Consider the following 26,487-nt stretch of genomic DNA (forward strand, 5'->3'; position numbering starts at 1 on the left):
TTCCAGGTGGAAATGTGTGCTTCTTTATGGTGCTCTGGCTGCACTGCCAGCCCAAAGGCACATGGTTCAAATACACCCGCTGCTCCACAGGAGAAAGATGGCCAATCTCCTCCTTGTGAGATTTAACTGCTTCTGGAGGCTTAGTATTACAACTTAATGATGCCTAACACCACCCACCTAATATGTATATATAAAGCAAAGCAAAGCCAAGCAATACAAAATAAAATAAGGGAAAGAGCTTGCTATCTGCCTAAGATGTATTTCTTAGTGCTCTAAGACCAGAAGGTTTCACCAGCTCTTTGAAGATAATACTAAGGAATCAACACTTGCCCTTGAAAAGACACACAGAATTACATGGAATTTACAGGGAAGATGATATGGAATTACTATGTAAACAAAGCCCCTTCCTTGGCAATCCTATCTTAACAAATCACTAACAAAATAAAGAAAAACGTCATGCAGATGGAAAATTATACTATTCAGCTTGCCCAGGATGTGAGTTCTGTGGCAGAATTCAGAATTGCAAATGAAACAAAAGATAAATACAACTGGTTGTGCAGTGTCTGGGAACTTCCTGGAGAGCTGCCAGCCCCCACTGGGTAACAGCCAGGCAGACCTCCCTGGGGGGCTGCTGGGAGGGGATCCCACCACCTGTGGCTTGAGGGTGACTGGAGTGGTTCCAGCCTCTGTTTGGATGCTGATGTACCAGAGTCTCCTCCAGACCCACTGAGAAGCTGGGCAGGTAGGAGGGGAGGAAGCACCTAAGTGAATTAAACCTTCCTCCTTCATACTGAGGACTCAGAAAATACATGGAGTTAGTAACTCAGAAAACAGCCTTATAAGCAGAGTGAGCAAGAGAATCTATTGGAATGAACAGTTCAACTTGCCACTTCTGTAAACAGATCACTGCTTAGCTCTAGATTATTTACTAGCTATATACTTTATTGATATTTTAAAAATTCTGCACATTTTCTAAATTACAGGACAGTTTCTAGATGGCACAAAGTTTCTAGAAAGTCCTTTGTCCATAGAGCCATCCTCACCAGATGTTCCCCACACTGTCAACCTCCTACGGTCACTGATGCGAGTACAATGTCACCTTCAAGTAGCAACAGCTCTTCGATTTTGTCTTGAGTTTAATTATCTGGACACTTTTGAAGACTACACGACAGCCAGTCTGCTTTCTTCTTCACTTCGGGTTTGTTTGGGAAGCAGCGAGGTTTATTCTCTTGATCACAGAGGGGTCCTGTATACTCACTGCCTCCTAGCAGGGGATCCACGATGCCCAGGAAGGGTTCCACGTCCTGCTGAGAACTTGAGTTTTCATCCCAGATATCCTGAGTCAGGCTTTCAGCCCAGAGTCAAACCAGACCAATCTGGCTAGGAGCCCTGGTATTCATGAAAACCACACTAGCCAGGTTTCTCCACTGCAAATTGGATTGTTTGTTTTTCTCCCTAAGTAATTAATAAACTTGGGGCAGGCGAAGATATTTGGATTGGATGTAAATCCCGTTTCATACCATACTTTCACCCTTTTGGCCTGAAAATCCACTGGTATTTGTTAAGAATATCTGCACTCCTCGGCGCTGGCTGAAAATCGCCTGTGACTTCATCCATAGCCACTGGTGAGAGTCGGTGCCCAGAGCCATCAGGGGCTTTAAGCTCGTTGTCCACTGCTGTGGTGTGGACAGCTGAAACCCAGGCCCCGACAGGCATCTGGGGGGGAAAAAAAACACCCCAGACTCTACTTCGTGCTCTGCTGGAGAAGGAGGGGCAGTCTCCTGTACCAGTCAGATCCAATTTGACGGTACACACACACACACACACTTTCTTCTTCTTTTTTAAAAAAAGACTACTTCAGCCATCGCGGCCCTCTGCCCGGGGCGGGCTGCCCTCGGCCCCCTGCCCGGGGCGAGCCGTTGCGGCCCTCTGCCCGGGGCAGGCTGCCCTCGGCCCCCGGCTCGGGGCGAGCCGTCGCGGCCCTCTGCCCGGGGCAGGCTGCCCTCGGCCCCCGGCTTGGGGCGAGCCGTCGCGGCCCTCTGCCCAGGGTGGGCTGCCCTCGGCCCTCTGTCCGGGGCGAGCCGTCATGGCCTTCTGCCCGGGGAGGGCTGCGCTTGGCCCCCGGCTCGGGGCGACCCGTCGTGGCCCTCAGGAGCAAGAAGGCAAGCAGCTGTAACCCAAGACCACCAGTAAGGTGATAAAGCGTCCTCCCTTCCCCCCTTTATATCTACGCCCCGTTCAGCATGAGGAAGCCAGAGAGTTGGCATCCAATTCCCAAATCAATAAGACAGTTGGTTTAATTACTATTGGAAAATGCTTGTCATTCCTCTGTAGCATCTGGTCTCCACTGGACCCTCATTATTTCCTTCACCTGCTCCCCACACTGACCAAACTGTGCAGCTCTGCAACTGCATCCTGGCCCATCCTCACCCTTCTGCCCCCAACCCTCACCTCCTTGTACCCCCAATATGTTTTTCCCAATAAAAAAAATATTTTAAAAAAAAGAATATCTGCACTCCTTGTGCTAGGAACAATACTTGGGTGACATGAGTCTGGAAAATAGAATTGATAATGTTAAGCACAGATCAAATCCTGCAGCTGTCATATAACTCTGCAATCAAGATGAGGCTTTAAAAACCTATTAACTGCCTTTCTACGATGATAACACCGAAAAGCGAAGAAGGAAACCTTTGCCCTTCCCAAAATTGCAGCCAAAGCCAAGGTGTTAAAGGCCAAGAAGGCAGTCTTGAAAGGCATCCACAATCACACAAAAAATGATCTGCACATCACCCACCTTGCTTCTGGCAGCCTAACGTGCCGAGTCTCCGAAGGCAGCCCAAATACGCCCAAAGAGCACCTCCAGGAGAAATAAGCTTGACCCCATGCCATCATCAAGTTTCCCCTGACCACCGAATCAGCCATGAAGAAGACAGAAGATAACAACACACTTGTGTTCACTGTGGATGTCAAGGCTAACAAGCACCAAATCAAGCAAGCTGTAAAGAAGCTCTGTGACACTGACGTGGCCAAGGTCAGCACCTTGATTAGGCCTGATGGAGAGAAGAAGGCCTATGTTCGACTTGCTCCTGACTATGATGCCTTGGATGTTGCCAACAAAATTGGAATCATCTAAACTGAGTCCAGTGGGCTAATTCCAAGTACAAAATTTTCTCTCACACATACATACACACACAAAAACTCAACCCAAAAAATTAGCTACATCCCACTGATAATTTCCTGACTCCCTCCATATTAGACTTCATTTGCAGAAAACTTCGTTTCATTCCATCTCTTTATAATTCCATAAAAGCATAAACTAGTTACCTTAAGAAAGAGTGAAAGGCAAGGTACGGCTGTGACAATGTAATGACTTAATTGTGCCTGACAGAACATCTCATTAAACAAACCTCAGGATATCACTGATATTAAAGTTCACTACAGCTTAACAAACTCTTACAACTTTTCACAAAGGTTTCCCCTCCCCTTTCTGTGCCTGCCTGGGACACATACTCCTACTGTTTGTCTCATTTAATAAAAACCGTTCTCTCTCTGCAACTGAAAACGCGGCAGCAGCCTGCTTAGATGCTTGTGTATCTCCCAGTTTCTTGACATGTTTCATCCTTCAGTAAAACTTTCTGCTTTTCTTTCTGATACAGGTAAGTCCGATGTGTCACGCTGGCAGCTGCCAAATGGTAAAGATTTGCTGGATGGACTCAGAGATTCCACAGGAGTCCCTTTGCTGACTTCTGTGTCATCTGATCTGTTTTTGTTATTTGACTGCTTCCTTATTCCAAAACCAAGAGGGTATTCCAGGCTTGGCTTGTCTTTCCCTGCCTCAGTTCTACAATCAGCATGTTCTCTTAGACTCCTTTAGCAGTTGTTGTCGTTAGGTGCTGTTGAGTTGACTATGACCCACAATGACCCTATGAACAACAGACCAGAACCCAGCCCTATCCTGTGCCATCCTCTTCATCTCTGGCACCCTGAGCCCACTGCTGTTGTCATCATGTCAATCCTCCTTGTTGGAGGTCTTCTTCTCTTTCATACAGAATGGTACTTAGCGTGCTATTAGGGTTTCACTGGTTCCATGGATCTAGCTAGAAAACATACATACATATGCACATACACATATTAGCACATTTACATGCATATTTCTTTATATCTACAAATGAAATAGGGCACTCTGGTGGCCTAGTGGTAAGAAACTTCATTGCAATTCTGAAGACACATGGTTCAAATCCACCAGCTGCTCTGCGGGACAAGGATGGACAATCTCCTCCCACACAATCTACTGTCTCTGAGAACGACCTGGAGGGTCAGCTATGACTTCGTTCTGACTCCACAGCACACAACAACAAGAAGTTAAAAACTATGACTCCACAGTAAAACCTCCATTTCCAGTCAAAGGGTTCATCTTAACTTCCGTCTTTCCATATTTGTACCTTTCTCCTCCAAGAGGAAACACAGAATGAAACAAAAGAAAACACTGGCTTTCATTATCTTCAGCACATTCCTGTATTCGCTCAATTATTCCATTGTATGTAGTCAATTCTCTGACACAAACAGGATGCCACCCTACGTGACCACCCTCTTCCTAGGTTGTACACTTTCAGGTTGTCATCTTGTCTACGTGCATTATTGTGATAGGGTGTTTTAGTATTGTTTAAAAAGGGAAGCTAAACCATCAACAAACGAATGGATAGAGAAGCTGTGATATATTCGCACAATGGAATACTACGCTGCAATGAAAACCAAGGAACTCATGCAATATTATTCAAAATGGGTGAGCCTGGAGGACATTATGCTGAGTGAAATAACTCAGTCACAAAAAGACATATACTGCATGGTGTCACTGTTGTAAAACATGACTGGCCTTGGGTTTGGGGGGAGACTGAGAAAGATATGGGTTCAATAATGTATATTGCATTGAAACAGATGAGGGAGACAACTGTTTAAGAGGGATATTTTATTAGGTATTTTTGGCATGACAGGAGTCCAGAGGCAAAGGCTGTCTAGTGGAGTGGACCTGGGTGGAGGGATTGTAAAACAATGAAAGAATTTTACTTTTACAAGAGGGTAATGTACTGGGGGGAAGGTTGGGAGGGGAGAAAAGTGCAACAATGAATGAATGGAAATCCAAAGTCTCTGTAGATTTTCATTGAAATTATGAATAAATTTTTAAAAAAGGGAAGCTAAATAGCACAATGTGGGAGGGGAAGTAGCATGATTCAGGTACTAAAATTAACTGCTATAAGAATCAAGAAGCAAGAAAGCTCTCCATTTTACCCACCCATTCCCTACTCCATCACTGTAATGCACTATAAAGTTTGGTGTTTTCGAGAAAGAAAGAAGAGGTGTACAGCGTGGCTCCATTATTGTACTACTGGTGTCCTGTACTCTCTCTCTCTCTCTCTCACACACACACACACACACACACACACACACACACACACAGCACTTAATGTGCTGAATTTACCAAACAGAGGAAGTTTGTACCTGAAATTTCACAGTAAACAGTCTGTTGGTACAGCCTCGCTTCAACAGGGTTGAAACACACACTGATTTCAGCTGAAGTGTTCGGCCAGACATCACCTTCCTGAAGAAAAAGCATAAAAGGATCATCTAAAAAATGATGAAGTGAAGACACTGTTTTGAAATTATGCTGAATCATAATGCCAGGAAATATTTTCACAACAAATAACAAAAGCACTATTTTTATTCAGAAGATAAACAACTTAATGTTTCCATTCCTGCAATCTCTGATATACTCACGTTCAGTTCTACAGTCATCGTGTCACTCCACCTTGCTCCACACCAGCAGAAGTTCAAATCTAGCGTGATACTTCTCATGTTAACAGCCGAAGTCCTAACAGACAAGGTCCCCTCGCTCTCTCTGACCCTCCACTTTCCCCCAGGATGGTATTTCACAGCGTGCCCCAAACCAAAGTATGTTAACTTTGGCTCACAAGGTTTGGAAACTTAAGAGGGGTACCAAACTTAAGAGTTGTGCAGAAAATTTAAGGAAGTTTCTTAACTTATAAAAATTAAGAAAGGGAACCAGTTGATGTCCCTGAAGAAGGGGCATCATGCTTGGAAAAAGGAGAGGGTCCTCTCCAAAGAGGAAGAGCCTGAGGAGATGGGCTGACTCACTGAGTGCAGCCCTGGCGTGAAGCACCGCAGAGCCTCGCAGGATGCCCACCGCCCATCGCACAGCGTTCCCCAGCTGCACGCAGGTCAGCTTGCATCTTCAGTTGTACTCATGTTGGAGACAACTGGACAGCATGTAGCAGCAGTAACAAACAGAACTGGGACTTGAGGGCATTTAAAATGTCATGTACTCGGTGAACATTCACAGTCTGTACAGCCTGGGGCCAGCACTAGGGCTTCGGAGGGGACTAACTGTGCAAGCCATTGTTAATCTAGCCCTTTGAGAAGAACCTCCCGAGGGGGTCTGATATACAAAGGAAGACCCTCGATGAGATGGGCTGACATAGGGGCAAAAACAATGGGCTCAAATATAGTGACGCTTACGAGGAAGGCCAAGTCCATGGCTTGTTTGCTGTTTACACAGAACCCTTATGAGTCAGAACCAACTTGGGGTCCACACACAACAGGGTCCCTCTGAACTTTATTCCTGAACTCAATCAGCCTGCTTGGTTATGCAGGGTCCCTCCTGACTTGAGAATTATGGAGGGTGCAGAGCCCTCTAAAGTAGCAGGGGCTGCCTGATGGCTGTGACTGTCACCTGGGACGCGCGCTCTCTCCTCCCTCTGGAACCGCTCGCTCAGGTGAAGCATCCGTGAGCTCAAAGCAGGTCCATCTCCAGCCCCTCAGCGGAGGTACTTTCCTTCAGTACTTAATAAATAGCTGTTGACTCAGCTCGATTTACTCAGTTTGCTCATCCTGCAATCATTACCAAATGTCTGGTTCATCTTTGCAATGAATTTCTGCCATTTTCTGTGCAATGGAACTTGAAAAGGCCAAAGATTTTACAGCCAGAAGGGTTCTCTGAGATCGTGCAGAGAACAGGGAGGTCCAAAGCTCTTCCTCATTTAAGCATTTCATTGAGACACTTTTCTAAAACTTTGAACGCGTTATCTGCTCCCTTCTGATGGACGGTGAAATGATTGGCCATTTTTGGTTGGGATGGATTTCAGCGTCAGGGAACATAAGAACTTGTGGTCAGAATGGGTGGGTAGGCCCAGCAGACCAAGTGGGCACTGGTTCAGGTCTCCAGTCAGCCCAAAGAGTATCAATGGATATTCCATTTTAGAACCATTCAAGTCCAGTGCTCTCTAATAACCCACGAGACTGCAGGACTCCACAGATGGGTGTAGACTGTGCTAAATCTAGACTGAGTGATGAAAAAGATAGGTGCCATCGTGGCTCTGAAGAGAGCTCATGTTAAAAAAGGCCACAGTGGAAATTAGACAAACTCAGTCCAGAGGGGCAAACTCAAGGGTCCTGTGGCTTGAAATGGACTGGATCTCTTTTAAAAGTTTGGTTTTCGGAGAGATTCAGTGTCCTTGTACAGATGAGAAGGCAACATGCTTCAATAAAATGTCCAAAGTAGACCCACTTTTTATATCCCATCATTAAACCAGTCTGATTAGCAGAAGTGGAAGGTTCTACAAAGAACCCTGGTGATGCAGTGTTCAAGTGCTCACAAACTCACTGCTGTCAAGTTGATTCACAGCTGACCCCCTAGCAGATTTTCCGAGGCTAAAATCACATGGGAGGAGATTGCCATTTTCTCCCTCACAGCAGTCAGTGAATTCAGAGTGCTGGACAGGTGTCACCTGTGGCCTAGCACACCTGCCCATGGGCAGTGCCACCAGAGCTCCCAGTAGTTAAAGAGTTCTGTATTAGCAGCTTGACCCTCTAGTGGGTTTTCAGAGGTAGTAAACACACAGAAGGAGACTGCCCATCTTTTTCTCATAGGGCAGCTGGTGGATTCAAACCACATACCTTTGCATTGACACTGCAATGTCTTATCACTAAGTTGCCAGAGAGGGGAGGAATGAGGCAGTCTACTTCTATAAAAGTTCACTGACTCGGAAGCCCTAGTTTTACTCCGTCCCCTGAAGTCACTGAGTTGGAACTGACTCAAAGGAAGCCAGGTTTGTGATTTTTGCTGGGTTTTAAATGAGTGGTGCTAGACATGCTTCAGAGAAGCCACTAGAAGCTCCTCAGAGGCCACAAACGTTGGCATTTAGCCGTGGTGGAGAAGTGGCTCGTATGATGGACAGGCCCGGGCAGCCCAGAGGTTCTTCTGCTTGGTGCGGGAGGGCCAGCGCGCAAGGAGGACCGCGTCTGATATTGTTCTGAGTGAATGAGAGCGGGGCTGCAGGCTTCCTTATCCCCGCTGCAGCTGTTCAGTGGTGCACACGACATGAGCAAGAGCCTGCAGCTTTTCTGAGCCTCAGAGATAATCCAGGAGCAAATCCTCTCCTAAAACCCTCTCCTGAGCCTGAAGCAGGTGAAGTGCATTGAGAGGGCTGTGCTATCTGTCAAAACAGAAGCAGAGCCATTCAGCTGCCCCTCACAGAGGGATGCTCTTGGTGTGGGGCATCTGAACAAGGATTCGGACTCCACCAGAAACATTTAGAAGGACATTTTAATTTTTCAATTGGGATTAAAAAGACAGTTAAAGAACTTCTATTTTTCTAGGTGGGGGCGGGGAGCCCTAAAGCTTGGCCCAGCAAATCCTAGCAGCACACACGCCGGAAACGGGCAGGTAAGGCTAAAGTGACGGCCATTTGACTTAAAACATCTTTGAAACATTTCATGTTTTCACTTCAACTTCTGAAATTACCTTCTCAGCCATTAGGCCTCTGTAAAGAAATTTTCCTTCTTTAATGATGCTGCAGTTCTAATGTTTGCAACCGAGATACTTTGACTTTTCCCTCGTGGCCCCAACTTCACTATCCCCTCCCTCCTGCTCTATGCAATCTTGCTCAGGCGCACCCCGTTGTCCTCTTAGCCCCCTCCTGCCACTGTCCATCTTCCTTCTCCAACTGACAGACCGAGTATATAGGGACCATCAGTGACTAAAACCTCACTGTTGAAAATAATTGTCAAAATGGCCTTCAGTTATGTTGTAATGATCTTTCTCGCTCCAAATGTTTTGCTTTCCCCTCAGATCCATAATGAGTCAAGTAATCACATTTCACTTATTAATCAAGCAATCTGCTAAAGGGAATCAACTTTGCAGGATGCAAATTTCAAGGCATAACATGAACTCCCATTTTGCTATTTTCACCCATATATTAAGTATTTCCAGAACTGGAACATAATGCTGAGTTCTGGAGCAAGAACAACCGTGTGATTGGAGGGTAACCATTCGGAGACTTTCTGAAAGCTGTCCGTCTATGGACATCCCTTTCAATGTAGACAATGTGATCATAAGAAAGGCAGCCCATAAAAAGGAGCCCCTCAAATATATAGACCACAATGAGGTGAACTCTTTAACATTTCCCCGTTGGAAATTAATAAATAAAAGAGAAAATGTTAAAAATCATCTTCCTTTTCCTTTTTAGTATTCATTTCTCTCCTGCCCCTTCTTTTTTCCCCCGTTTTCCTTCTCACCTCTCACGTCTTCCTTTGTTTGCTCCCTCCCTCCCTTCCCCTCTCTCTTCATTCTTCCCTCACTCCCTCCCTCTGCTGTTCACAGGGTCACTATGGGTCGAAGTCAACTAAGGCACCTCACAATACGAACAACATATCCTCAATCCCAACAAGAGACTGAAGTGTGTCTACCTCCAGATCATACTATTTGCGGCCATTGACTAGGAGAGCCGTCGCCAACACCATGTTGTGTATGTGTGTTGTTGTTGTATGCTGTCCAGTCAGGGCTGCCCCTCCAGTGGATTTTCACAGGCAGCAAGTCACAGAGGAGAAGATGGTCCATCTTCCTCTCGCAGAGCAGCTAGTGGATTTGAACCACCTGTCTCTGGGGAGGCAGCAATGTCTCTACCCACTATGCCACCAGAGCTCTGTGTGTGTATAAATGTGATGCAGTCATATCATCTCCACTTTAATGCTGAAAAACTAAGGTAAAGAGACATTGTCTCACTGAAGGTCCCCCCAGTAGAAAGTGACAGAGATTCCTTCTCTCGCTTCTCTAACCCACTGCAACCACACCAAAGGCCAGGCTCACTTTTCTCAGAGAAGCACGGAAGAGGTCAGAGGAAATGACCAACCAACAGGCAGGTCTTCCTGTCTGCTGGACTCGTGTTTAGAGGATGACTTCTAGGAGGTCCCTTGCACATCATCATTTAGGAGGTGGCAGCCCTTGAGGAATGAGCTGGTGGGTCCTTACCAAGCACCTGGCTGGGCTGCGGGTTCAGTCAGCTCAGAGCCAAGGTAGGTGAGTGACACCTTCAAGAGCAGCTACCTGGTACAATGAATTCCATCAAAAGCTACCAACATAAAAACATTCTTGGTTGTGTAAATAGGCAATTTTAAAAATTATTATTATAGTCCTAAAAATTATTATTATAGTCCTCCATGAAATATTAGAGAGATAAAGAAAGGATATTTCTTGGAAAATTAAAGCATGGTCTCAAAGCCAAAACTCCATCAACAAGGAAAAAAACCCCCTCAACTCAATATCATCAAGTCAGAGCCAATTCACAGCTGCCTCCCCAGTGAATGGGTTTCCAGAGGCCAGAAATCAGGTGGCAGTGCAGCTCCCTGCCCACCAGGCCACCAGACCTCCTTAGTTAGAAGGTATTACCTGTTCCACTACCTATAATTACTCTCCCCAAACCTTCTGGATCAGTGAGAGAAGTGAAGGCTCTCTTTAGCATTACTCAGGGCAAGCATCATTTGTCTCAAAGAGAAACAGGAAGTCAAATGGATGCTAAAAGAATTGTAAGCAAATGATCCTAATTATTGAAATCAAAGACAAAACTGGGATATTGACACACGGAGATATTGTGTTGATGGTTTATCTCCTGATGCAGAAAATCTGTAAACCAAGCAAAGTTATGATACTCAAAATAGAGACCAGAAAAGTTTCTCAGAGAGAGCTCTAAGGTCTGGCCACCTGACAGAGGACATCTCCCAAAGGTGGCGAAAACTCCCCCAGGGTTTTAGAGCGCTGAGGATGTGATGATCATGTCCCCCTCTGGAGACTGAGCTGTGTCTTTTCCAGCAAGTCGGGGTGTGAACTCATTTAATGAGCCATGAGGGGCCATGCTGCTTCTAAGACATCCCCAGGCCGTCACCACCTTCCCCACTGCTCCGACCCAGCAGTGAATGCGCCAGCACGAGTGGAAAAGCCTGGGCGAGCACAGAGAACTGAAAGGACAACAGCCAGGAGTCGAAGAACAGGAAAAGCTCTGTGAGGAGGAGCCGCGCCTTGTCAAGGGCAGTCTGCTCTCAGCAATCCCTGGCCTCGCTTCTCCCTCCTGGTGTCTATTTCCAAGGCGTCAGCTCACACACACTTGCAATGGAACTCAAGGCTAGCGGCAATGGACGGGGTTTGCAGGGGACAGTCTAGCTCTTCCTCATGTGGAGGCCAGCTGGGCTTCCAACCAACCGGTTCTGCTGAGCTCACAGGCGACGCCGATTTGAGAAAAAAGAAAGTAAACGGAATTTGAGCCTCGTCCTCGAGGTCTCACTTGCTGGGGCGGCATGTTTTATGCAGGTGTAGGTGATGACAGAGCCCGGTTTGTGATTACTTACATGACAATAAAGAAGTGATCATGTTCCTCTCCCTTTATAAGCCTTGGTCAGAGTAACCTTAAGCTTCTCTAGGAAGACTGCATTATGTTTTCTTGGATTTAGGGAGTCATCTGCTACCAGGAGCAGGAATGTCTTCCATGACACTGATGTCAGCTGATAACCCAAGAGCCAGAGAAAATACCCAGTGTTGAACCGTCAGCAAATTCCTGCATTTTAAATGTGTGACCTATGGCAGCAGAAACAGAGTTCTGAAGCCAGGCCACACACCCTGCCGGGATTTCTCTGAGGACGCCTGGATGCCTGTGGAAATCGAAAGCTCCTTGTCTGTCTGCTCTGTGAGTCTTCGGCCCCTCCACTTTTAAAACTGTGATTTCTAGTCTCAGAACCTCTCTCACTTGGGAATCCAAGAGAGACCTCAGCAGAGGAAATAACAGAACGAGAATGTCACAATTCTGTATAGTCAAGGTCCATCCAGAACAATAGAAACTTACATTTTTTTAATTGATATTTTAATAAAAGTTTATATAAAGAACTTGGATTTCCATTCATTCAATGTTGCACATTTTCTTCCTTGCCTTCACTACCTCCCCACACTCAAGTTCTCTTTTTTCTTGGGAAAAAAAGTTTTTTCATCGTTAAACAGTCTCCCCCCTACCCTTGACCACTTTACTATACCACTCTTATTCTGAACTCTTGTCATGTCAATAATACCTAATCATATATTCCTTTTATATCATTCTCTCCCTTATCTGTATGCATTTTTTTTCCTGTCATCCTTATTCACTGTTCAGCTCTCAAATGCATAGCAAGTGACTGAAAAGATCATGGCCTGAATCAGGCACACTTTAGTCCTCAAACTAACGTAACTGCTCCTCAGGAATTTGGAGAGGTTTCTGACTGCAGACTTCCAGTGCAGTGCGTCTTCTGATCTCCTGACTGTACGTACAAAGTGTACTGACTGTAGATCCCAGTAAGATGCAGTTGCAGTCAATGATGGTTTCTATCTTTTCTCCATCTACCATGATGTTGCCTATCGGTCCAGTGGTGAAGATAAAAGAACCTTAGTGTTGCTCATGCTCGTCTTTGCTTTCTGGTCATTCTGAGCTATTTCAGGTCCTCATCATCCTGAACTTGTCCACAAAAATGTCTGGTCTCCCTGATGCTTCATACACCGTGTGTGTGTGTGTGTGTGTGTGTGTGTGTGTGTGTGTAATGTTATGTGCTGTCAAGTCACCTGCGACATATAGTGACTCTATGTACAACAGCTCTAAAGGCTGCCTTGTCCTGAACCAGTCTCACTGACTCGGACACACCTACTCCTTTGCCACAGTATCAATCCATCTTATCTGGGCTCTTCCTCTCCTGTGCTGTCCTTCCACCTTTCCTAGCATGATACCCTTCTCCAAAGACAAATCCCTCCTGCCCATGTGCCCAAACCATGTGAGATGGAGCATCAAAATTCTAGCCTCCAAGGAGAAACTTGGTTTCACTCTTTCCAAGACAGACCTAATTGGTTTTGGTTTTTTGGAGTTGGTGTTGGGTTTTTTTTGTTTGTTTGTTTTTTTGGGTTTTTTTGGCAGTCCATGGCTGTTCAAGACTCTTCTCCAGCACCACAACTCAAAGGCATCAATTCTTCTTCTGTCATCTTTAGTCATTGTCCAGCTCTCTGAAGCACAACAAGTAATTTCGAGGAACGTGGCATGGATTAGGTGCACCTTGGTTTCTAGACTAACATTGTTGCTTCTCAGTATTCTGAAGAGGTCTCTGACAGCAGATTTTCCCAGTGCAGTTCATCTTTGGATTTTCTGACTACTGGTGCCAAGAGAGTGGATTGCGGAGCCAAGTAAGGTGTAATTGTTAACAACCTCAATCTCTTCTCCATCTGTCATGGTGCTGCTAATTGGCCTAGTGGTGCGACTCTTTTTCTTCTTCTTCTTTTTTTAATTAAAAAAAACTTTGTCTTCTTGATGTTGAACTACAATCCATATTAAAGACTACAGTCCTTGACCTTCTCCAGCAAGCACTTCAAGATATCCTCAGTCTCAGCAAGGTTTTGTTATCTGCATAACATAGGTTGTTGAATTTTCCTCCAATCCTGATGCCACATTCCTCCTCATAAAGCCCAGCTTCCTGAATGATCTGTTCTGCATACAGATTGAAAAGGTATGGGACAGGATGCATCCCTGATGCACTTCTTTCCTGATTTTCCTAGCACTCCTTTGTGAATTATCTCTCTCTCTTTCTCTTCCCACCCTTCTCCCTCTCTCCTGCCTACTTGAACCATCATCTGTGGTCCACCCTCTTCCATGCCATAGTTTCCAAGGATAATCTTTATAAAGCACCTTAAATGCATCATGCTTCTGCTTCAATCCCTGCTTGGAGCTCTGATATCCTCAGTATTTACGAAACTATGATGTACAGAATATCAAGTCTGGGGTACAACAGCAGGAGTAAGGGTTCATGGGAAATGATGCTTGCCTCCTACCACTTGGAGAATACATCTTTTATTTGGTCACACAGCCCTTTTTTTTTTGTAAGGGGCACGTACACTAGCCTCACGTGTCTTCCGTACCACAGCGTGATGAACAACAGTCTGCAGGCTACAGGGCTACATGCTAGCATGGTGCCTTGTGCCATAGAGTTGGAACTGACTCACAGCTGACGCTGCAGCAGGTTTTCAGAGGCTGTAAATCACACCGGGGGTGACTGCCCGTCTTTCTTCCACAGACTGAACAGCATGCCTTCAGGCTGGCAGTGCAATTCCTTACCCCTAGGCTACCAGAGCTCCCTTGTTAGCAATGGCAACGCAAAATTTCTCAACCTTAGTTTTCCTTTCCCCCCTTGGCCTTTGCTCCAGAAAACCTAGGGAGTGTTACATATTAAATATTACCCTACTTACTGCTAGTTAATATGACCTAACAACAATTGTTTCTCTTTCCTTTGTTGCCACAATTTCCCCAAATGGAAATGCTTTCATCTTTCCTTTCTACCTCATCGAATGTGACCCTTCAAAGCAAGCATGAGGTGAAGGGGACTGGAGGTAACCTTCGTTACCTAATTCTGTTTTAGAAAAGTCAGGACTCATCTGAGGGCTTCTTACCTCCTCGTGACCACCATGTCTGTGATGTTAGAACCATCCACTCCCAGAAGGCAAGGAGGAACAGAAAAAGCAATCAACAAGTGGACTTCTAGAGTACACCGTGGACCTTGCCAGTGCCTCAGAGATTACCGTGTCTGCTTGCGCTTCCCTGGCCCAGCCCAGCTCCCGGGGTCTGGACACTTGTCTGCCCAGGTCCATAATTCCCTCCTTCCCTTTGCACCACTCTGGAATGGACGTACTTTCACATTCAGAACTTGTCCTGTCCTTTCAAGGCTGACGTCTACAATGCATTCAAACTCGTGCTGGTCTAACTCGCCGTGTCTGAAGACCACTGTGCTTACCTGACAATCTTGTAGCAGAGTCACCCTCACGCTACGTCCCCACTCTGAGAGCTTTGCTTACTGCAAGCTGGCTATTCACAAAATCAAGGATGAGTCCAGAGGAATCCATCTCCCATGCTCTTCTCCAAAAGTCCTGTCAGGTTCAGTTCAGGCTCTCTTCTTAAGGCACCCTCTCTAAAATGTCTTGTCTATGATAGCAATCACAACAGACTTTCAACTACTGCTTTTCTTCACCAGCACTTGACACAGCAGTTCCCACAAAGCCGGAGTCCCAGGGGGTGTTCAGGACAAAAGGATGCATGACAAGTCCATCTGGGGGATGCACCCTCGGAGACTTACAGTGCATATTAGCATTTTAGACTTTCGCAATTCTTATGATGAGGACATTTTTCAAATAATATTTAACCTACTGCTTCTCAGGCTCATTTAGCCATAACACCCCATTCCCACATAGAAGCGTTCAGTAACAATTTAGAAGACCAGCTTTAAAAAGAATAGAAGCAAATTATTTGTTGTTGATGTGTACCATCGGACTAACTCATAGATGACCCTGCAGCAGGTCAACAAGCCAGCAGCTCTATCTAGACACGGGCTTTCTCAACTCCGGTCAGTTTGCCTCCTCAGCTAAGCTGGCTAAGCAGGAGGGCAGCACACAGAGCTCTTAACCACGCCGAGCACGCCACCAACACAGAAGATGCTAGCTACCGCCGCTTTGCCACAGTGGCGGAGAAGTTGGTTAAGAATCTGGTCTATGGAATCAGTTCTAATTCTGACTCAGTTCTCACGAGCCAGGCATGAGGACAAGGGCAAAGACCACGTATGCTCTGCCCACTGATGCCTGGGAGACACACAGTATCTGCTACAGAACACACAGTGAGTAAGTACTTATTGAGCGAATGAAGGACCAACAAGTTCTCAAACCAGGCGGGTCTGCCCACCAGGGGACATCTGGCGTGGTCTGAAGACATTTTTGGTGGTGACAGCTAGCATCTTGCAGATAGAGGTCAGGAATGATAGTAAAGGTCTTATAATTCCCAGGTCAGTCCTGAAACAAAGAACACCATTCAGCCCTGAATGTCAACAGTGCTGAGTTAGAGAAATTCTGCTCCAGAGGGAGAATTTAGACTGACCTTGAGCCAGCTATCAAATTTCTCACTTCACACACGGAGACTGCTCTCCAAATGTGACCTGTAAGCATTATCACCACTGACCTTCCCTCGTCGCTCATGGCGATGGGGAGACTCTTAACAGAGAGTCTTTGGGCTTCCGGAAATCATTACTTGTATAAACAGGCCACTGAAGGCCCCACGGAGATACACCATATACTGCTACCTGTGTTCATCACAACAAGAAGTCAAAAGGATAAGGCCGGACTTGATATGTGTACTTACCAGGGGCTCCAGGGTGAAAATGCCATTCAGGAAGAGCACGTCATCCTCCTGAACCCGCTGCCTCTGCGTCTGGAAGGCCCGCGAGAGGATGGAGAGCCGCTCTCGGAGGGAGGGTTCAAGAATGCACTCCTCCAGAAACTCGTCCGTCTCCTCCTTTTCCTCTTTGGTCAGATCATCACAGACCCTAAAGACAATGTGAGACGTGTGTTGGTACTCCCATGATAAGCTCTGCAAAGGGGTCTGCTTCCCAGCTCGCCCCCCTAGAAATGCCGTTACCAATCACGCTGGCACAGGGAGCTGTGTAAGGAGTTGTGCTACCAACCTAAAGGCACACAATTGGAATCCATCAGCTGCTCCACAGGAGAAAGATGGGCAGTCTTCTCCTGTGTGATTAAGTGCCTCTGAAAACCCACTGGAGGGTCAGCCATGAGTTAGTTCTGACTCGATGGTAGATAACATCCTTTGGTCTGAGCCTGTGACATCCTAGTGGGGTCATCCTGTACTCTGACCTCTCAGAGTCTGTCCCTCGTCCTGTTACTTCCTTCAAGGTCCCCTCTAGCTTCCCGACCCACTCAGTACCCACTTGTTTATTCCTGGGATCTTACAAGCACCCGGACAAATACGTTCTTTTAGGCAATTGTGTTTTCTAGGCTGTATTTAAAATATTAATATCTCCTCTGCTGCTCACAGTTCCATGAAGGATTTTGTACCTTTTAAACCGGCTTAGATGGAATTCTTTCTCAGCTGTTAACTGAGGACTAGATTTGGCAAATAATTCTACTACTTATTTACTCACTTGGTAACTTTGGGAGTCTTCTAATTCCTCTAAGCCTCTGTGCCTTCACCTATAAAATAGAAATAGCCGGAGCTCCTCCCTCACAGAGATGTTTCGAGAATGAAACGTGATAAAGGACCTGGTGCTGTTCCCGAGCCACAGCGGGTGTTCAATAAACACCAGGTTTCTCCCATGTCAACCATAAGCAATTACCAAACTGTCAAGCTCATAAAATGCTCACAGTGAACCTGCAGGCAGCTCCCTGCTTCATTTGCATCTCGGTAAGTGAGAAAGCAGCTCCTCTGAGGCCCTGATTCCTCTCACCGAAGCTGTGTTCCTGTTCCTCAGCCAAACTCTGAAGACTGGGTTTTATCTCCTTCCAGGACACAAGACCATTCACGCTGCATTTCACAGATACAACCAATAGCGAGGCACAAATTGTATAGCAATGTGAATGCCAGGTGGGATTTCAGAGTTAATTTATTCCCATCCCAACTCCAAGTATGTTTTAAATGTTGCTGTTAGGTGCCATCGAGTCAAGAATAGCAACTCTAAGGACAAGGGATCTGAACCCTGTCCTACCCTGTGCCATCCTCACCATTTCCAACATACTTAAGCCCACTGCTGCAGGCACTGGGTCAATCCATCTGCCGGAGGGACTCTGTCTCTTTCACCAGCCCTCCACATTTCTAAGCATGATGTCTGTCTCCAAGGAATAAACCCTTCTAACAACAGAGTCCAAGTATGTGAGGTAAAGTGTTGTCATTTTGCCTCCAAGGAGCATTCTGGCTGCCCTGTCTTCAAGACATAGCTGTTTGTTCTTTCATTAGTCCATGGAATATGTTTTAAATGATTCCATGCAAATTACGAGGAGCCGTGCTGGTTCAGTGCTAACTGAAAGATGTGTGGTTCAAATCCTCCAGCCACTCCAGGTAGTCTCTTCCTGAAGAGAGTCATATTGGAAATCTGATGGAGGGTCACAGGAGGCAGTGGGTATACAGAGGGCGTGCTCTACACTGTCGAAGGACACTTTTTAGCAGGTTTACTGGCCAGTGTCCTCCCGTCACCTTTTAGAAAGAAAATGAAGAGACAGTTTCAATGTGTTCTGATTTCAATGAAGAAACATGGTGCGCTGCCTTTGATTGGCAGGTAGAAAGAAGAGCGCGAGGTAACCAGAGCAACAGGCTCGCTCTACTGCTGGGCAGAGCAGGCGAAAGCAAAGGCGGCTCAGTCTGTGCTTTCTTTTTTCTTTAAAGGAAATAATTTCTTTTTTTATTTTTATATTTCATATATACCTGGAAGACTTAAAACACTGCATACTTTATTAAAAAACAACCCTGAACTTTACTTCTGAGAATAAATTCTAAAGCAACAGTCTTGGATATAAACAAACACACAGCTACAGGCTGTTCGTCTACATGCTGGCAACAGCACCAAACAAAAATGTGGGGGAATGAGATGAAGACATCGAGGGACTGACTGGTAAAACAAATAATGGAAATCACAGGCATGAGATTTACAGGGTAGTCATCTACACCTCGACGACACTTAACAACAACATTAAGAGAGCTCAGTTGGCCTAGTGGACAGAAAGTGATGCTACCAAGCCAAAGGTGGGTGATTTTAGTCTGCGGTCCTCAGGCCTGGTTTTGTTTTTGGTCAAACATTCTTCTAAATGCACTGGTCTGTCCACTTGCCATACAGAGGTCACTCGTGGTCACTGTGATGCTAAACACTGTGATACTGATATATCAAATGTGATGATGGTTACCCATGGTGGACAGTGTTTTGTGGAGCTCCCTGATTAAAACAAGCTTGGAAGCAGGAGTGCCTTCCAATTCCGAAACAGCTTGCCTCCGGAAACCCTATGAACGTGGAGAAATGATGAAAGTTATACAAGTGTTCAGGTCTTTCGTTCATAGGGTCACTATGAGTCATCTAGGACTCAAAGGCAGTTAACCACGCCAAAACTTTTGTGTGCATCTTGTAATTTAATGAGCATAAAAGTGCAATGTAAGGTCATTCTTGTTATCATCATTTCGATCATACATATGAGAAAAATGAGTCTCGGCAACTTGTCCAGGTTCACACGGCTAGTAGGAGGATCCTGCGGTGGTTCTCACATGCTGTCAGGTCACTTCTGACTCACCGACATCCAACAGCACAGAGCACCCTGCCCACAGGGTTTCCTACACTGTCACAGTCAGAAGAGCACATCACCAGATCTCGCGTCTCATGGAGTGTGGATGGTGGGTTCAAACTGCTGACTCTAGCTAGCAGACAAGCACTTAAACCACTGCACCACCCGGGCTCCTTTGAAGGAGTCTGAACTGTCACTTCTTTTTTGCAATCTGAACTCTCTGGTATTAGCCTTCCCTGCACTACTACCCAGACGGTATCAGGGAAGACTGGTTAACAGCATTTCCAGATGTCTTAAAGAGTTTCTTTTGGGTTTTTTCTAATTTTTTTCAGTTTTGCACATGACACCTTTGTTTCCTTATAAAGTTCATATACATTGTGTTTCACACTACTCTTCATTCACATTGTGTTTCATATGACAGTTGTCATGCTTTGTTTTACAAGAGTAATCACCATTGGACCTTGCCCACCTTTACCATCTTTTCAGGTCCCTGCTAGATTCTTCCCATTTCTTTCACCCCCTCCTTCCACCCACCAAACTGTGCAACGCTGTGGTTTCGCCCTTACCCGTCCTTAAACCTCTGCTCTGACCCCTTACAGCCTTGGGTTCCCATATATGCTTTACTATCTATCCTTCTATTTTTACAGTAATTGTCTTATTTGTCCCTATTATTTTAAAAAGATTTTTATTTCATATTGGCTTGCTTACAAAACCTGTGTTTTACACTATTCTTAATTCACATTGTGCTTCATATAATCATTCCCATTCATTATTTTTGCATAGTTCAATATGATTTTTTTTCCAGTGTGATTAATTTTATATCTTAAAACAACCACTTGGCCAAATGACTGGAAGAGATCTATATATGTTCCCATTACAAAGAAAGGTGATCCAATAGAGTGTGGAAACTATCGAACAATTATCAGTACTATCACATGCAAACAAGATTCTGGTGAAGATTATCCAAAAGCAACTGAAACAGCACATCAGTAGAAAAATGCCAGAAGTGCAGGCTCAGTTTAGAAGGGGTCATGGTACTCGGGATACTGCAGTAAATGTTAGATGGATCTTGGCTGAAAGCAGGGAGTACCAGAGGAATGTCTATCTGTGTTTCATTAATTATGCAAAGTCATTTGTGTGAATCACAACAAACTTTAGCTAACTCTAAAAGGTATGAGAATCCCAGAACATGTGATCATGCTAACGCGAAACCTATACTTGGACCAAGAGGCAGTCGTCAAAACAGAGCAAGGAAACATGGTTCAAAACTGGGATGAGTATATGCCAGTGATGTGGCCTATCCCTATACCTTTTCAATCTATATGCAGAACAGATTATCCGGGAGGCTGGGCTCTATGAGGAGAAATGTGGCATCAGGATTGGAGGAAGATCCATCAATAATCTGCATTATGCAGATGACACAACCCTGCTTGCGGAGACTGAGGAGGACCTAAAGAGCCTGCTGCGGAAGGTCAAGGACTGCAGCCTTCAATATGGATTGAGGCTCAATATCAAGAAAACAAAGATTCCCACCATTTTTGATAGCTTTGATTTCCTTGTCAAATATCAGTTGACCACAGATAGCTGGGTCTATTTCTGGGTTCTCAATTCTCTTCCACTGGTCTATTAGAAAGGATGTCAGTTTAGAGATTAAGGTGCACTTGATGCAAGGCAGGGTGTTTTCAATTGCTCCACAGGAATGAATAAGAAAGATCAATGAAGAATCAAGGTCCAACCGGGGTGCTACTTGGAGGCCAGGATGGTGAAAGTTCATCATATCACATCGTTGGCCATGTTGTCAGGAGAGGTCAGTCCTTGGGAAAAGAAATCATACGGGGAAAGGTAAAAGGGGGGGGGGGAAGCCCCTAGAAGGAGATGGATGGACATAGTGACCACAACCATGGACTCAAGCCTGTTGGCGTGTGTAGATGGTGGAGGAAAAGGCAAGGTTTCTATCTGTTATTTATTTACAGGGTTGATAGGCGATAAAGTCAACTCACTGGTGCCTACCATCAACAATCTTTTATTCACATGTGTCTTTCTCTGCAGAACATGTGACAGCAAAACACCACCTTCTCTGTTGCTGTCCTTTATTTGTACCTGTTGCCCTAGTTTATGTCTGGACACTGATGGCTGGAGCGAGCACATGTCAGCTCGGGAATCAGGATGAACCAAGCTGGGGATGAGCTGTTCCCTCTTGCCTTTGAGGCAAAAATGAAGTTTTCAGTCAAGAAAGGGTTTTCTTTCCTCACTGTTTAAAGATGACACAGTGGTAATCTGGTGATTAAAGCTCATTGTCTGAAGGACAAGGCTTCTTGGCCCACTGTGTCCTGCCATTGTCCAGGCTCCCTCCGATTCAATCAGGACAGCGCCCTGGGAGATCTTTGCCTGGTTTCCATGGACCTGGGAGCATTTATTTTTATCACTTACTAACTCCTCGGTTTTAAACAAAGCTTTGAAGCTGTGCAGTACTAATCTTTAATGAAAATGAAAAAGGGGAAAAGAAAGAAAAAAAACAAACCTGAAAGAGATTCCACTGAAAGCATTCAAAGTGCAAATTGAAGGAGGCTGGAAGGAGATAAAAATGGAACTAAAGGCAGGGGTGGGCCCAGCAAAAAGGACCATTCACCATTTAACAGTGATGAGATTAGTTAAAACAGTCTGGTTTTACATTTTATTAATTTTCTACAGTGCCTGAAGTATGACTTCAAAAAGCAGAAAGATTAAAGATACCAACAAAAAATCCTTATTAAATTATGTGGTGTGCTGGCATGGAGAAGCGTTACTAAAATTGAGATTATAAAAGCTGTCACACTAAAGCCTTTCTTTTTCCTCACTGTCCTTATTTTCTGGAAATAGCCTTTCCCTAAAAACTACCAACAAACAAAACCATTTTCCACACTGGTCTAAAATCCAAAATAGGCTCAATTGCTTTTTTCCCCTCTTTATTAACTCTGATCAACAGGGGTAAAGTTCATGCAAAGAAATGCCTACATTTAAATGAGTTTCAGGAAAGTAATGGGATGTGAACAAAGCTGGCCTTTAAAGTCTAGTTTATTAGCTGCTGAATATTGGTGAGCTCCACCAATATTAAGTTAGCTGAAGATGGTTCCATACAGATAAGCTCAGGGGCTTTGGAAGAGCAGCTCCAAGTGAGGATTGGACACTGAAGCCAAGCTATGAAAATCTGATCTTGTTTGAGTTGCTTAGAAACTTGATACAAACCCCACTGGTTCTATTCTGCAACATCACAGCACACAAGTGACTTCTCTTACTAACCTGTGCTTTTCTCTCTCCTCCTCGTCCTGGGTAGCAAATATCTTCCACTGGAAATGGGCGATGATGTTACTGCGGTTGTGAATGGTGACAATTCTCTGGCTGGCCAAAGAGATGAAGGTTTTCTCAATAGTCAAGGAATTTCTGTCCAGCCTTATATTCATATCAATGGCAGCTCCGTACAAGGAAACATAGACCCTTTCACCTAGGAAGTGACAAAGCAGCCAGTTTATGATTTATTCCAGAAGCACAGTTTTAAGCTATTTTTGTTTTACATTTTATTCTCCCCCCCCCTTTTTTTTTAGGTGATTGTTGCCATAACAAGATGGTTTATTGGTCTCTCATTATCTGGAGCAAAGAAAAATGAAGAAAATGAAAGATGCATAGAAACAGCCCCCAAAAGATGTTACCCAGAGAATCCATGACCCCGAGAAAACCCTCCTATACTCAGGGAAGGTTGATGCCGAGACTCACATGGAGCCTCCAGATGCTCGAAGGAGACAAGGCCATTCCTTCAGAGCTGACAAAGAGGTCTTTCCAGTAAGTCAACACCCTGCCTTTGATCTTCTAACCGCCTAAACTGGGAGAAGATGAGTTTCTGCTTGTTAAAGCCAAAAAAGGGAATTTCCCTCCGCCTAGCCCGAAGACAGATGAAAGGGGCCATGGCTGCAGGAGCAGGTAAGGGCGCTGTGACCGATGTTAGTGTTTCTGTGCCCTTGGGTGCCTGCTCCTGCTAGTTTCTGGGGTTGAGAGTGACATTCACTGGAAATGGAGTTATCCACAGCCATCTATTATGTCCCAGTGAAGACAGATCTATTTTGTGGAAGATCTTATTACTTCTTGCCAGTTTCACTACTATCAATCAAGTAAAAACAGAAAACGAATTTTACATATAGTAAAAGTGAAGCTAGCCCATCCACAATCCATTTCATAGCGTGGTTTCAGTACTCGCAGATAATAGAGAAAGGCACTCAATAAGATACACATGCAGAGCTATCAATTTTCCAGGGAAGTAACAAGTTGATGGAAAGTGAGTTTCTTGTTCCAGGCCCAGTTGGGTCAAATAAAACACTCCAGGGGACGTGGAACCAAACTGGCTTGAGGGATCTTTCTTTGCAGAGTTTGGAAAACAAAAATTAAGCAACTTGCCTGAGCTCAGCCAGTGCAAGAGCAATGCCAAAGCCAGTTCTTAATCCACAAGGAAGGCAGTGAGGGGTGTTGGCCTCCAAGAGTCCCAAAGGCCTGGACTCAGGTCTAAAGTCATTCATCACCACAGAACTTCAATTTAGTCGTCTCTGAAAAGGGAGCTCTTGGTGGCCTAGTGTTAAGAAGTTGCTCTACAATCCCAACGGCACATGGTTCAAATCCACCAGCTAGCTGCTCTGCGGGAGGAGGGGCAATCTTCCCCCACGCGATTAACTGCCTCTGAAAACCCGCTAGAGGGTCAGCTATGCGTTGATTCCCGCTCGATGGTACACAACAACAAAAAAATGAAAGAAATCAAGGTCCTTTACTGTGTCTGTAAACACCAACATCTAATAAGGATCTGAGATGAGTTCTGAGATGAGGTATAGTGCATTAGGCATTGGGCTCTTAACCAAAATATTGACAGTTCAAAGCCACCAGGTGCTCTCCAGGAGAAAGACGGCAGTCTCTTCCCATAAATACACCCAGCCTTGGAAACCTGATGGTCACCATGAGGTGGAATCAACCCGATGGCAGGGGTTAGGTTAACAGTCTGCAGAAGTCCTTGGGTGGTACAGATGGTCTATGTGTTGGGCTGCTACTGAGGGTTGGTCGTTCAGATCCAACCAGAGGAGCTGGCACAGAAGAAAGACTTGAGGAGCTAAGCTACTTCCAATATCTAAAGCACTGGAAAACCTATGAAGCATGGGTCTAGTCTACACAGCGGTGTAGGGAAGGATTTTGGAAGCTTCATCTGCTGCGTGATTTACAGAAGCCTCACGGAAATCATGTCCGACCAGCAGTGACTGTATCTCTGTGCACATCATCTCTGACTGATACCCTGCCTGTGCCCATCGCCTGGACTGGCAAAGTCACCATCTCTAGCCAGGCGACTGGCCTTGGCTCCTCTGAGACCAGCAGGAACTCTGCCCCAAGGTGGGCAGACACCTCCAACACCCATTAGAACAGAAGAGGTGACCTGTGACCAGGCTCACTTCTTGGAGCTTCAGAACTCACTGTGCACCCCAACTCTGGTCTTTGCTGGGCTGGCATACACACTGTTTCCTATTCCCCACAGCATGCACATTTGTTCTATTATATCTGTTTCACTGCTTTATGGCTTGTACTTATGGTATAGCATTTTTACGTCACTACGCTGTACTGGGGGGACTTGCATGCACTGAGAGCGGGGCTTGCATGTTGCTGGGATGCTGCTTGTTCTATAGTTCACGTACATGTGTGTACACCTGTTCGTTTCTAGTTTGTTCTTATGGGTGCAGCACCTGTCTGTCAGTTTTCTGTTCTGGGGTCTCCTCCAGTGTGATGCTGTGATGCTGGAAGCCAAGTGACCGGTATTTCAAACACCAGTAAGGTCACCCGCGGTGGACAGATTTCAGCAGACTGAAACAGACTAAGAATCAGGACTGGCCATTCACTTTTGAAATAACAGACCTTTCAAAAACCTATGAGCAACAGAGGAGCACTGTTAGACAGAGTCCCGTAAATGAAGCCATTCAGAGTAGAACACACTCAAAAGATGAGGAGAAACAGCTGAAAATATTCATTAATAACTGGAACATGGAATGTACAAAATTTAAGAGCAGAAAACTGGGATTGTAAAAAATCAGGTGGAACACAGGGAGGGCGACGTGCTAGGTATCACTGAGCTGAGATGGACTGGTATTGGCCACTCTGATCAGATATTCATGTGATTTATTATGGTAGGAAAAATTGAAGGGTACTGATGCCTTACATCATTCAAATCTTAAATAATCCTCAACAAACAGTTGAGTCATAAATTCTGTAATTCCTCGGGATCCAAATGGGAAAAATAGATTACGGAGTGGTTCTGTTGCTTCTACAGCCCTGAGTTTCTGGTAAGCATGATGGAAAAGCCTGGAAACAGACAGTGGTGATGGTTGTACAATGTGATGAATGTAATTAAAGCCCCAAAACTCACTGATGCTAAGTCGATTCCAACTCCTCACAAGCCTACGGGACAGAGCAGAATGGCCACAAGGGGCATCCAAGACTATAATCTTTACAGAGCAGACTGCTACAGCCTTCTCCCCACAACAGCTGATGGATTCAAACTGACAACCTTTCAGTCAACAGGTGAGTGCTTAACCACTGATGACATGTGAATGTGATTAATACAACTGGACGGTAGATATTAAAAAAGCTGAAACAGAAAACGTTTTACTAAACAGATGTGCCACAATGCTTAAAAATTTGTATTGTTCACTGTCAGAAAGTTTCCTTAGAGTACTTATGATGGTCTATGTGTATAATTGTAATCGGCAACTGTAACATGGTTCATGGTGAGTGAGGTGTCAACAGTGTATCTTGTAGCCATGGCCGCTGAGCTGACTCCCACTTTCGGTGGCCGCCATTGGATGGCTGAGACTGTAAGTCTGAGGGGAGGAGACTGACTGCCCGTCTTTCTTCTGCAGAACAGCAGGTGGATTCAAACCACGGCTTCTCCTTTAATAGCCCACAACGTTATATGCTACACCACCAGGGTTCCTCTCTAGTCACAAAGGTAATTAACAGTTTCAACAGAAAAATACATCACCCCAGACTACTTA

The 26,487-nt window shown here is 45.2% G+C and overlaps 1 protein-coding gene across 1 annotated transcript in view; it reads right to left on the reverse strand.

Moving 5' to 3' along the window:
- HYDIN (HYDIN, axonemal central pair apparatus protein) overlaps window positions 1-26,487 on the reverse strand; it is a 294,240-nt gene that overhangs the window by 222,917 nt on the left and 44,836 nt on the right. The window contains exons 7-9 of the mRNA XM_006878867.1: window positions 22,718-22,919; window positions 16,524-16,707; window positions 5,497-5,596 (exon numbers count right to left, since the gene is read on the reverse strand). Coding sequence (XP_006878929.1) covers window positions 5,497-5,596; window positions 16,524-16,707; window positions 22,718-22,919 — 486 coding nt within the window. The remainder of the gene's footprint in view (window positions 1-5,496; window positions 5,597-16,523; window positions 16,708-22,717; window positions 22,920-26,487) is intronic.

The sequence above is a fragment of the Elephantulus edwardii genome, unplaced genomic scaffold, assembly GCF_000299155.1.
Source record: "Elephantulus edwardii isolate Elephantulus edwardi_28Jun2011 unplaced genomic scaffold, EleEdw1.0 scaffold00001, whole genome shotgun sequence".
In the NCBI taxonomy this organism is placed as follows: domain Eukaryota; kingdom Metazoa; phylum Chordata; class Mammalia; order Macroscelidea; family Macroscelididae; genus Elephantulus; species Elephantulus edwardii.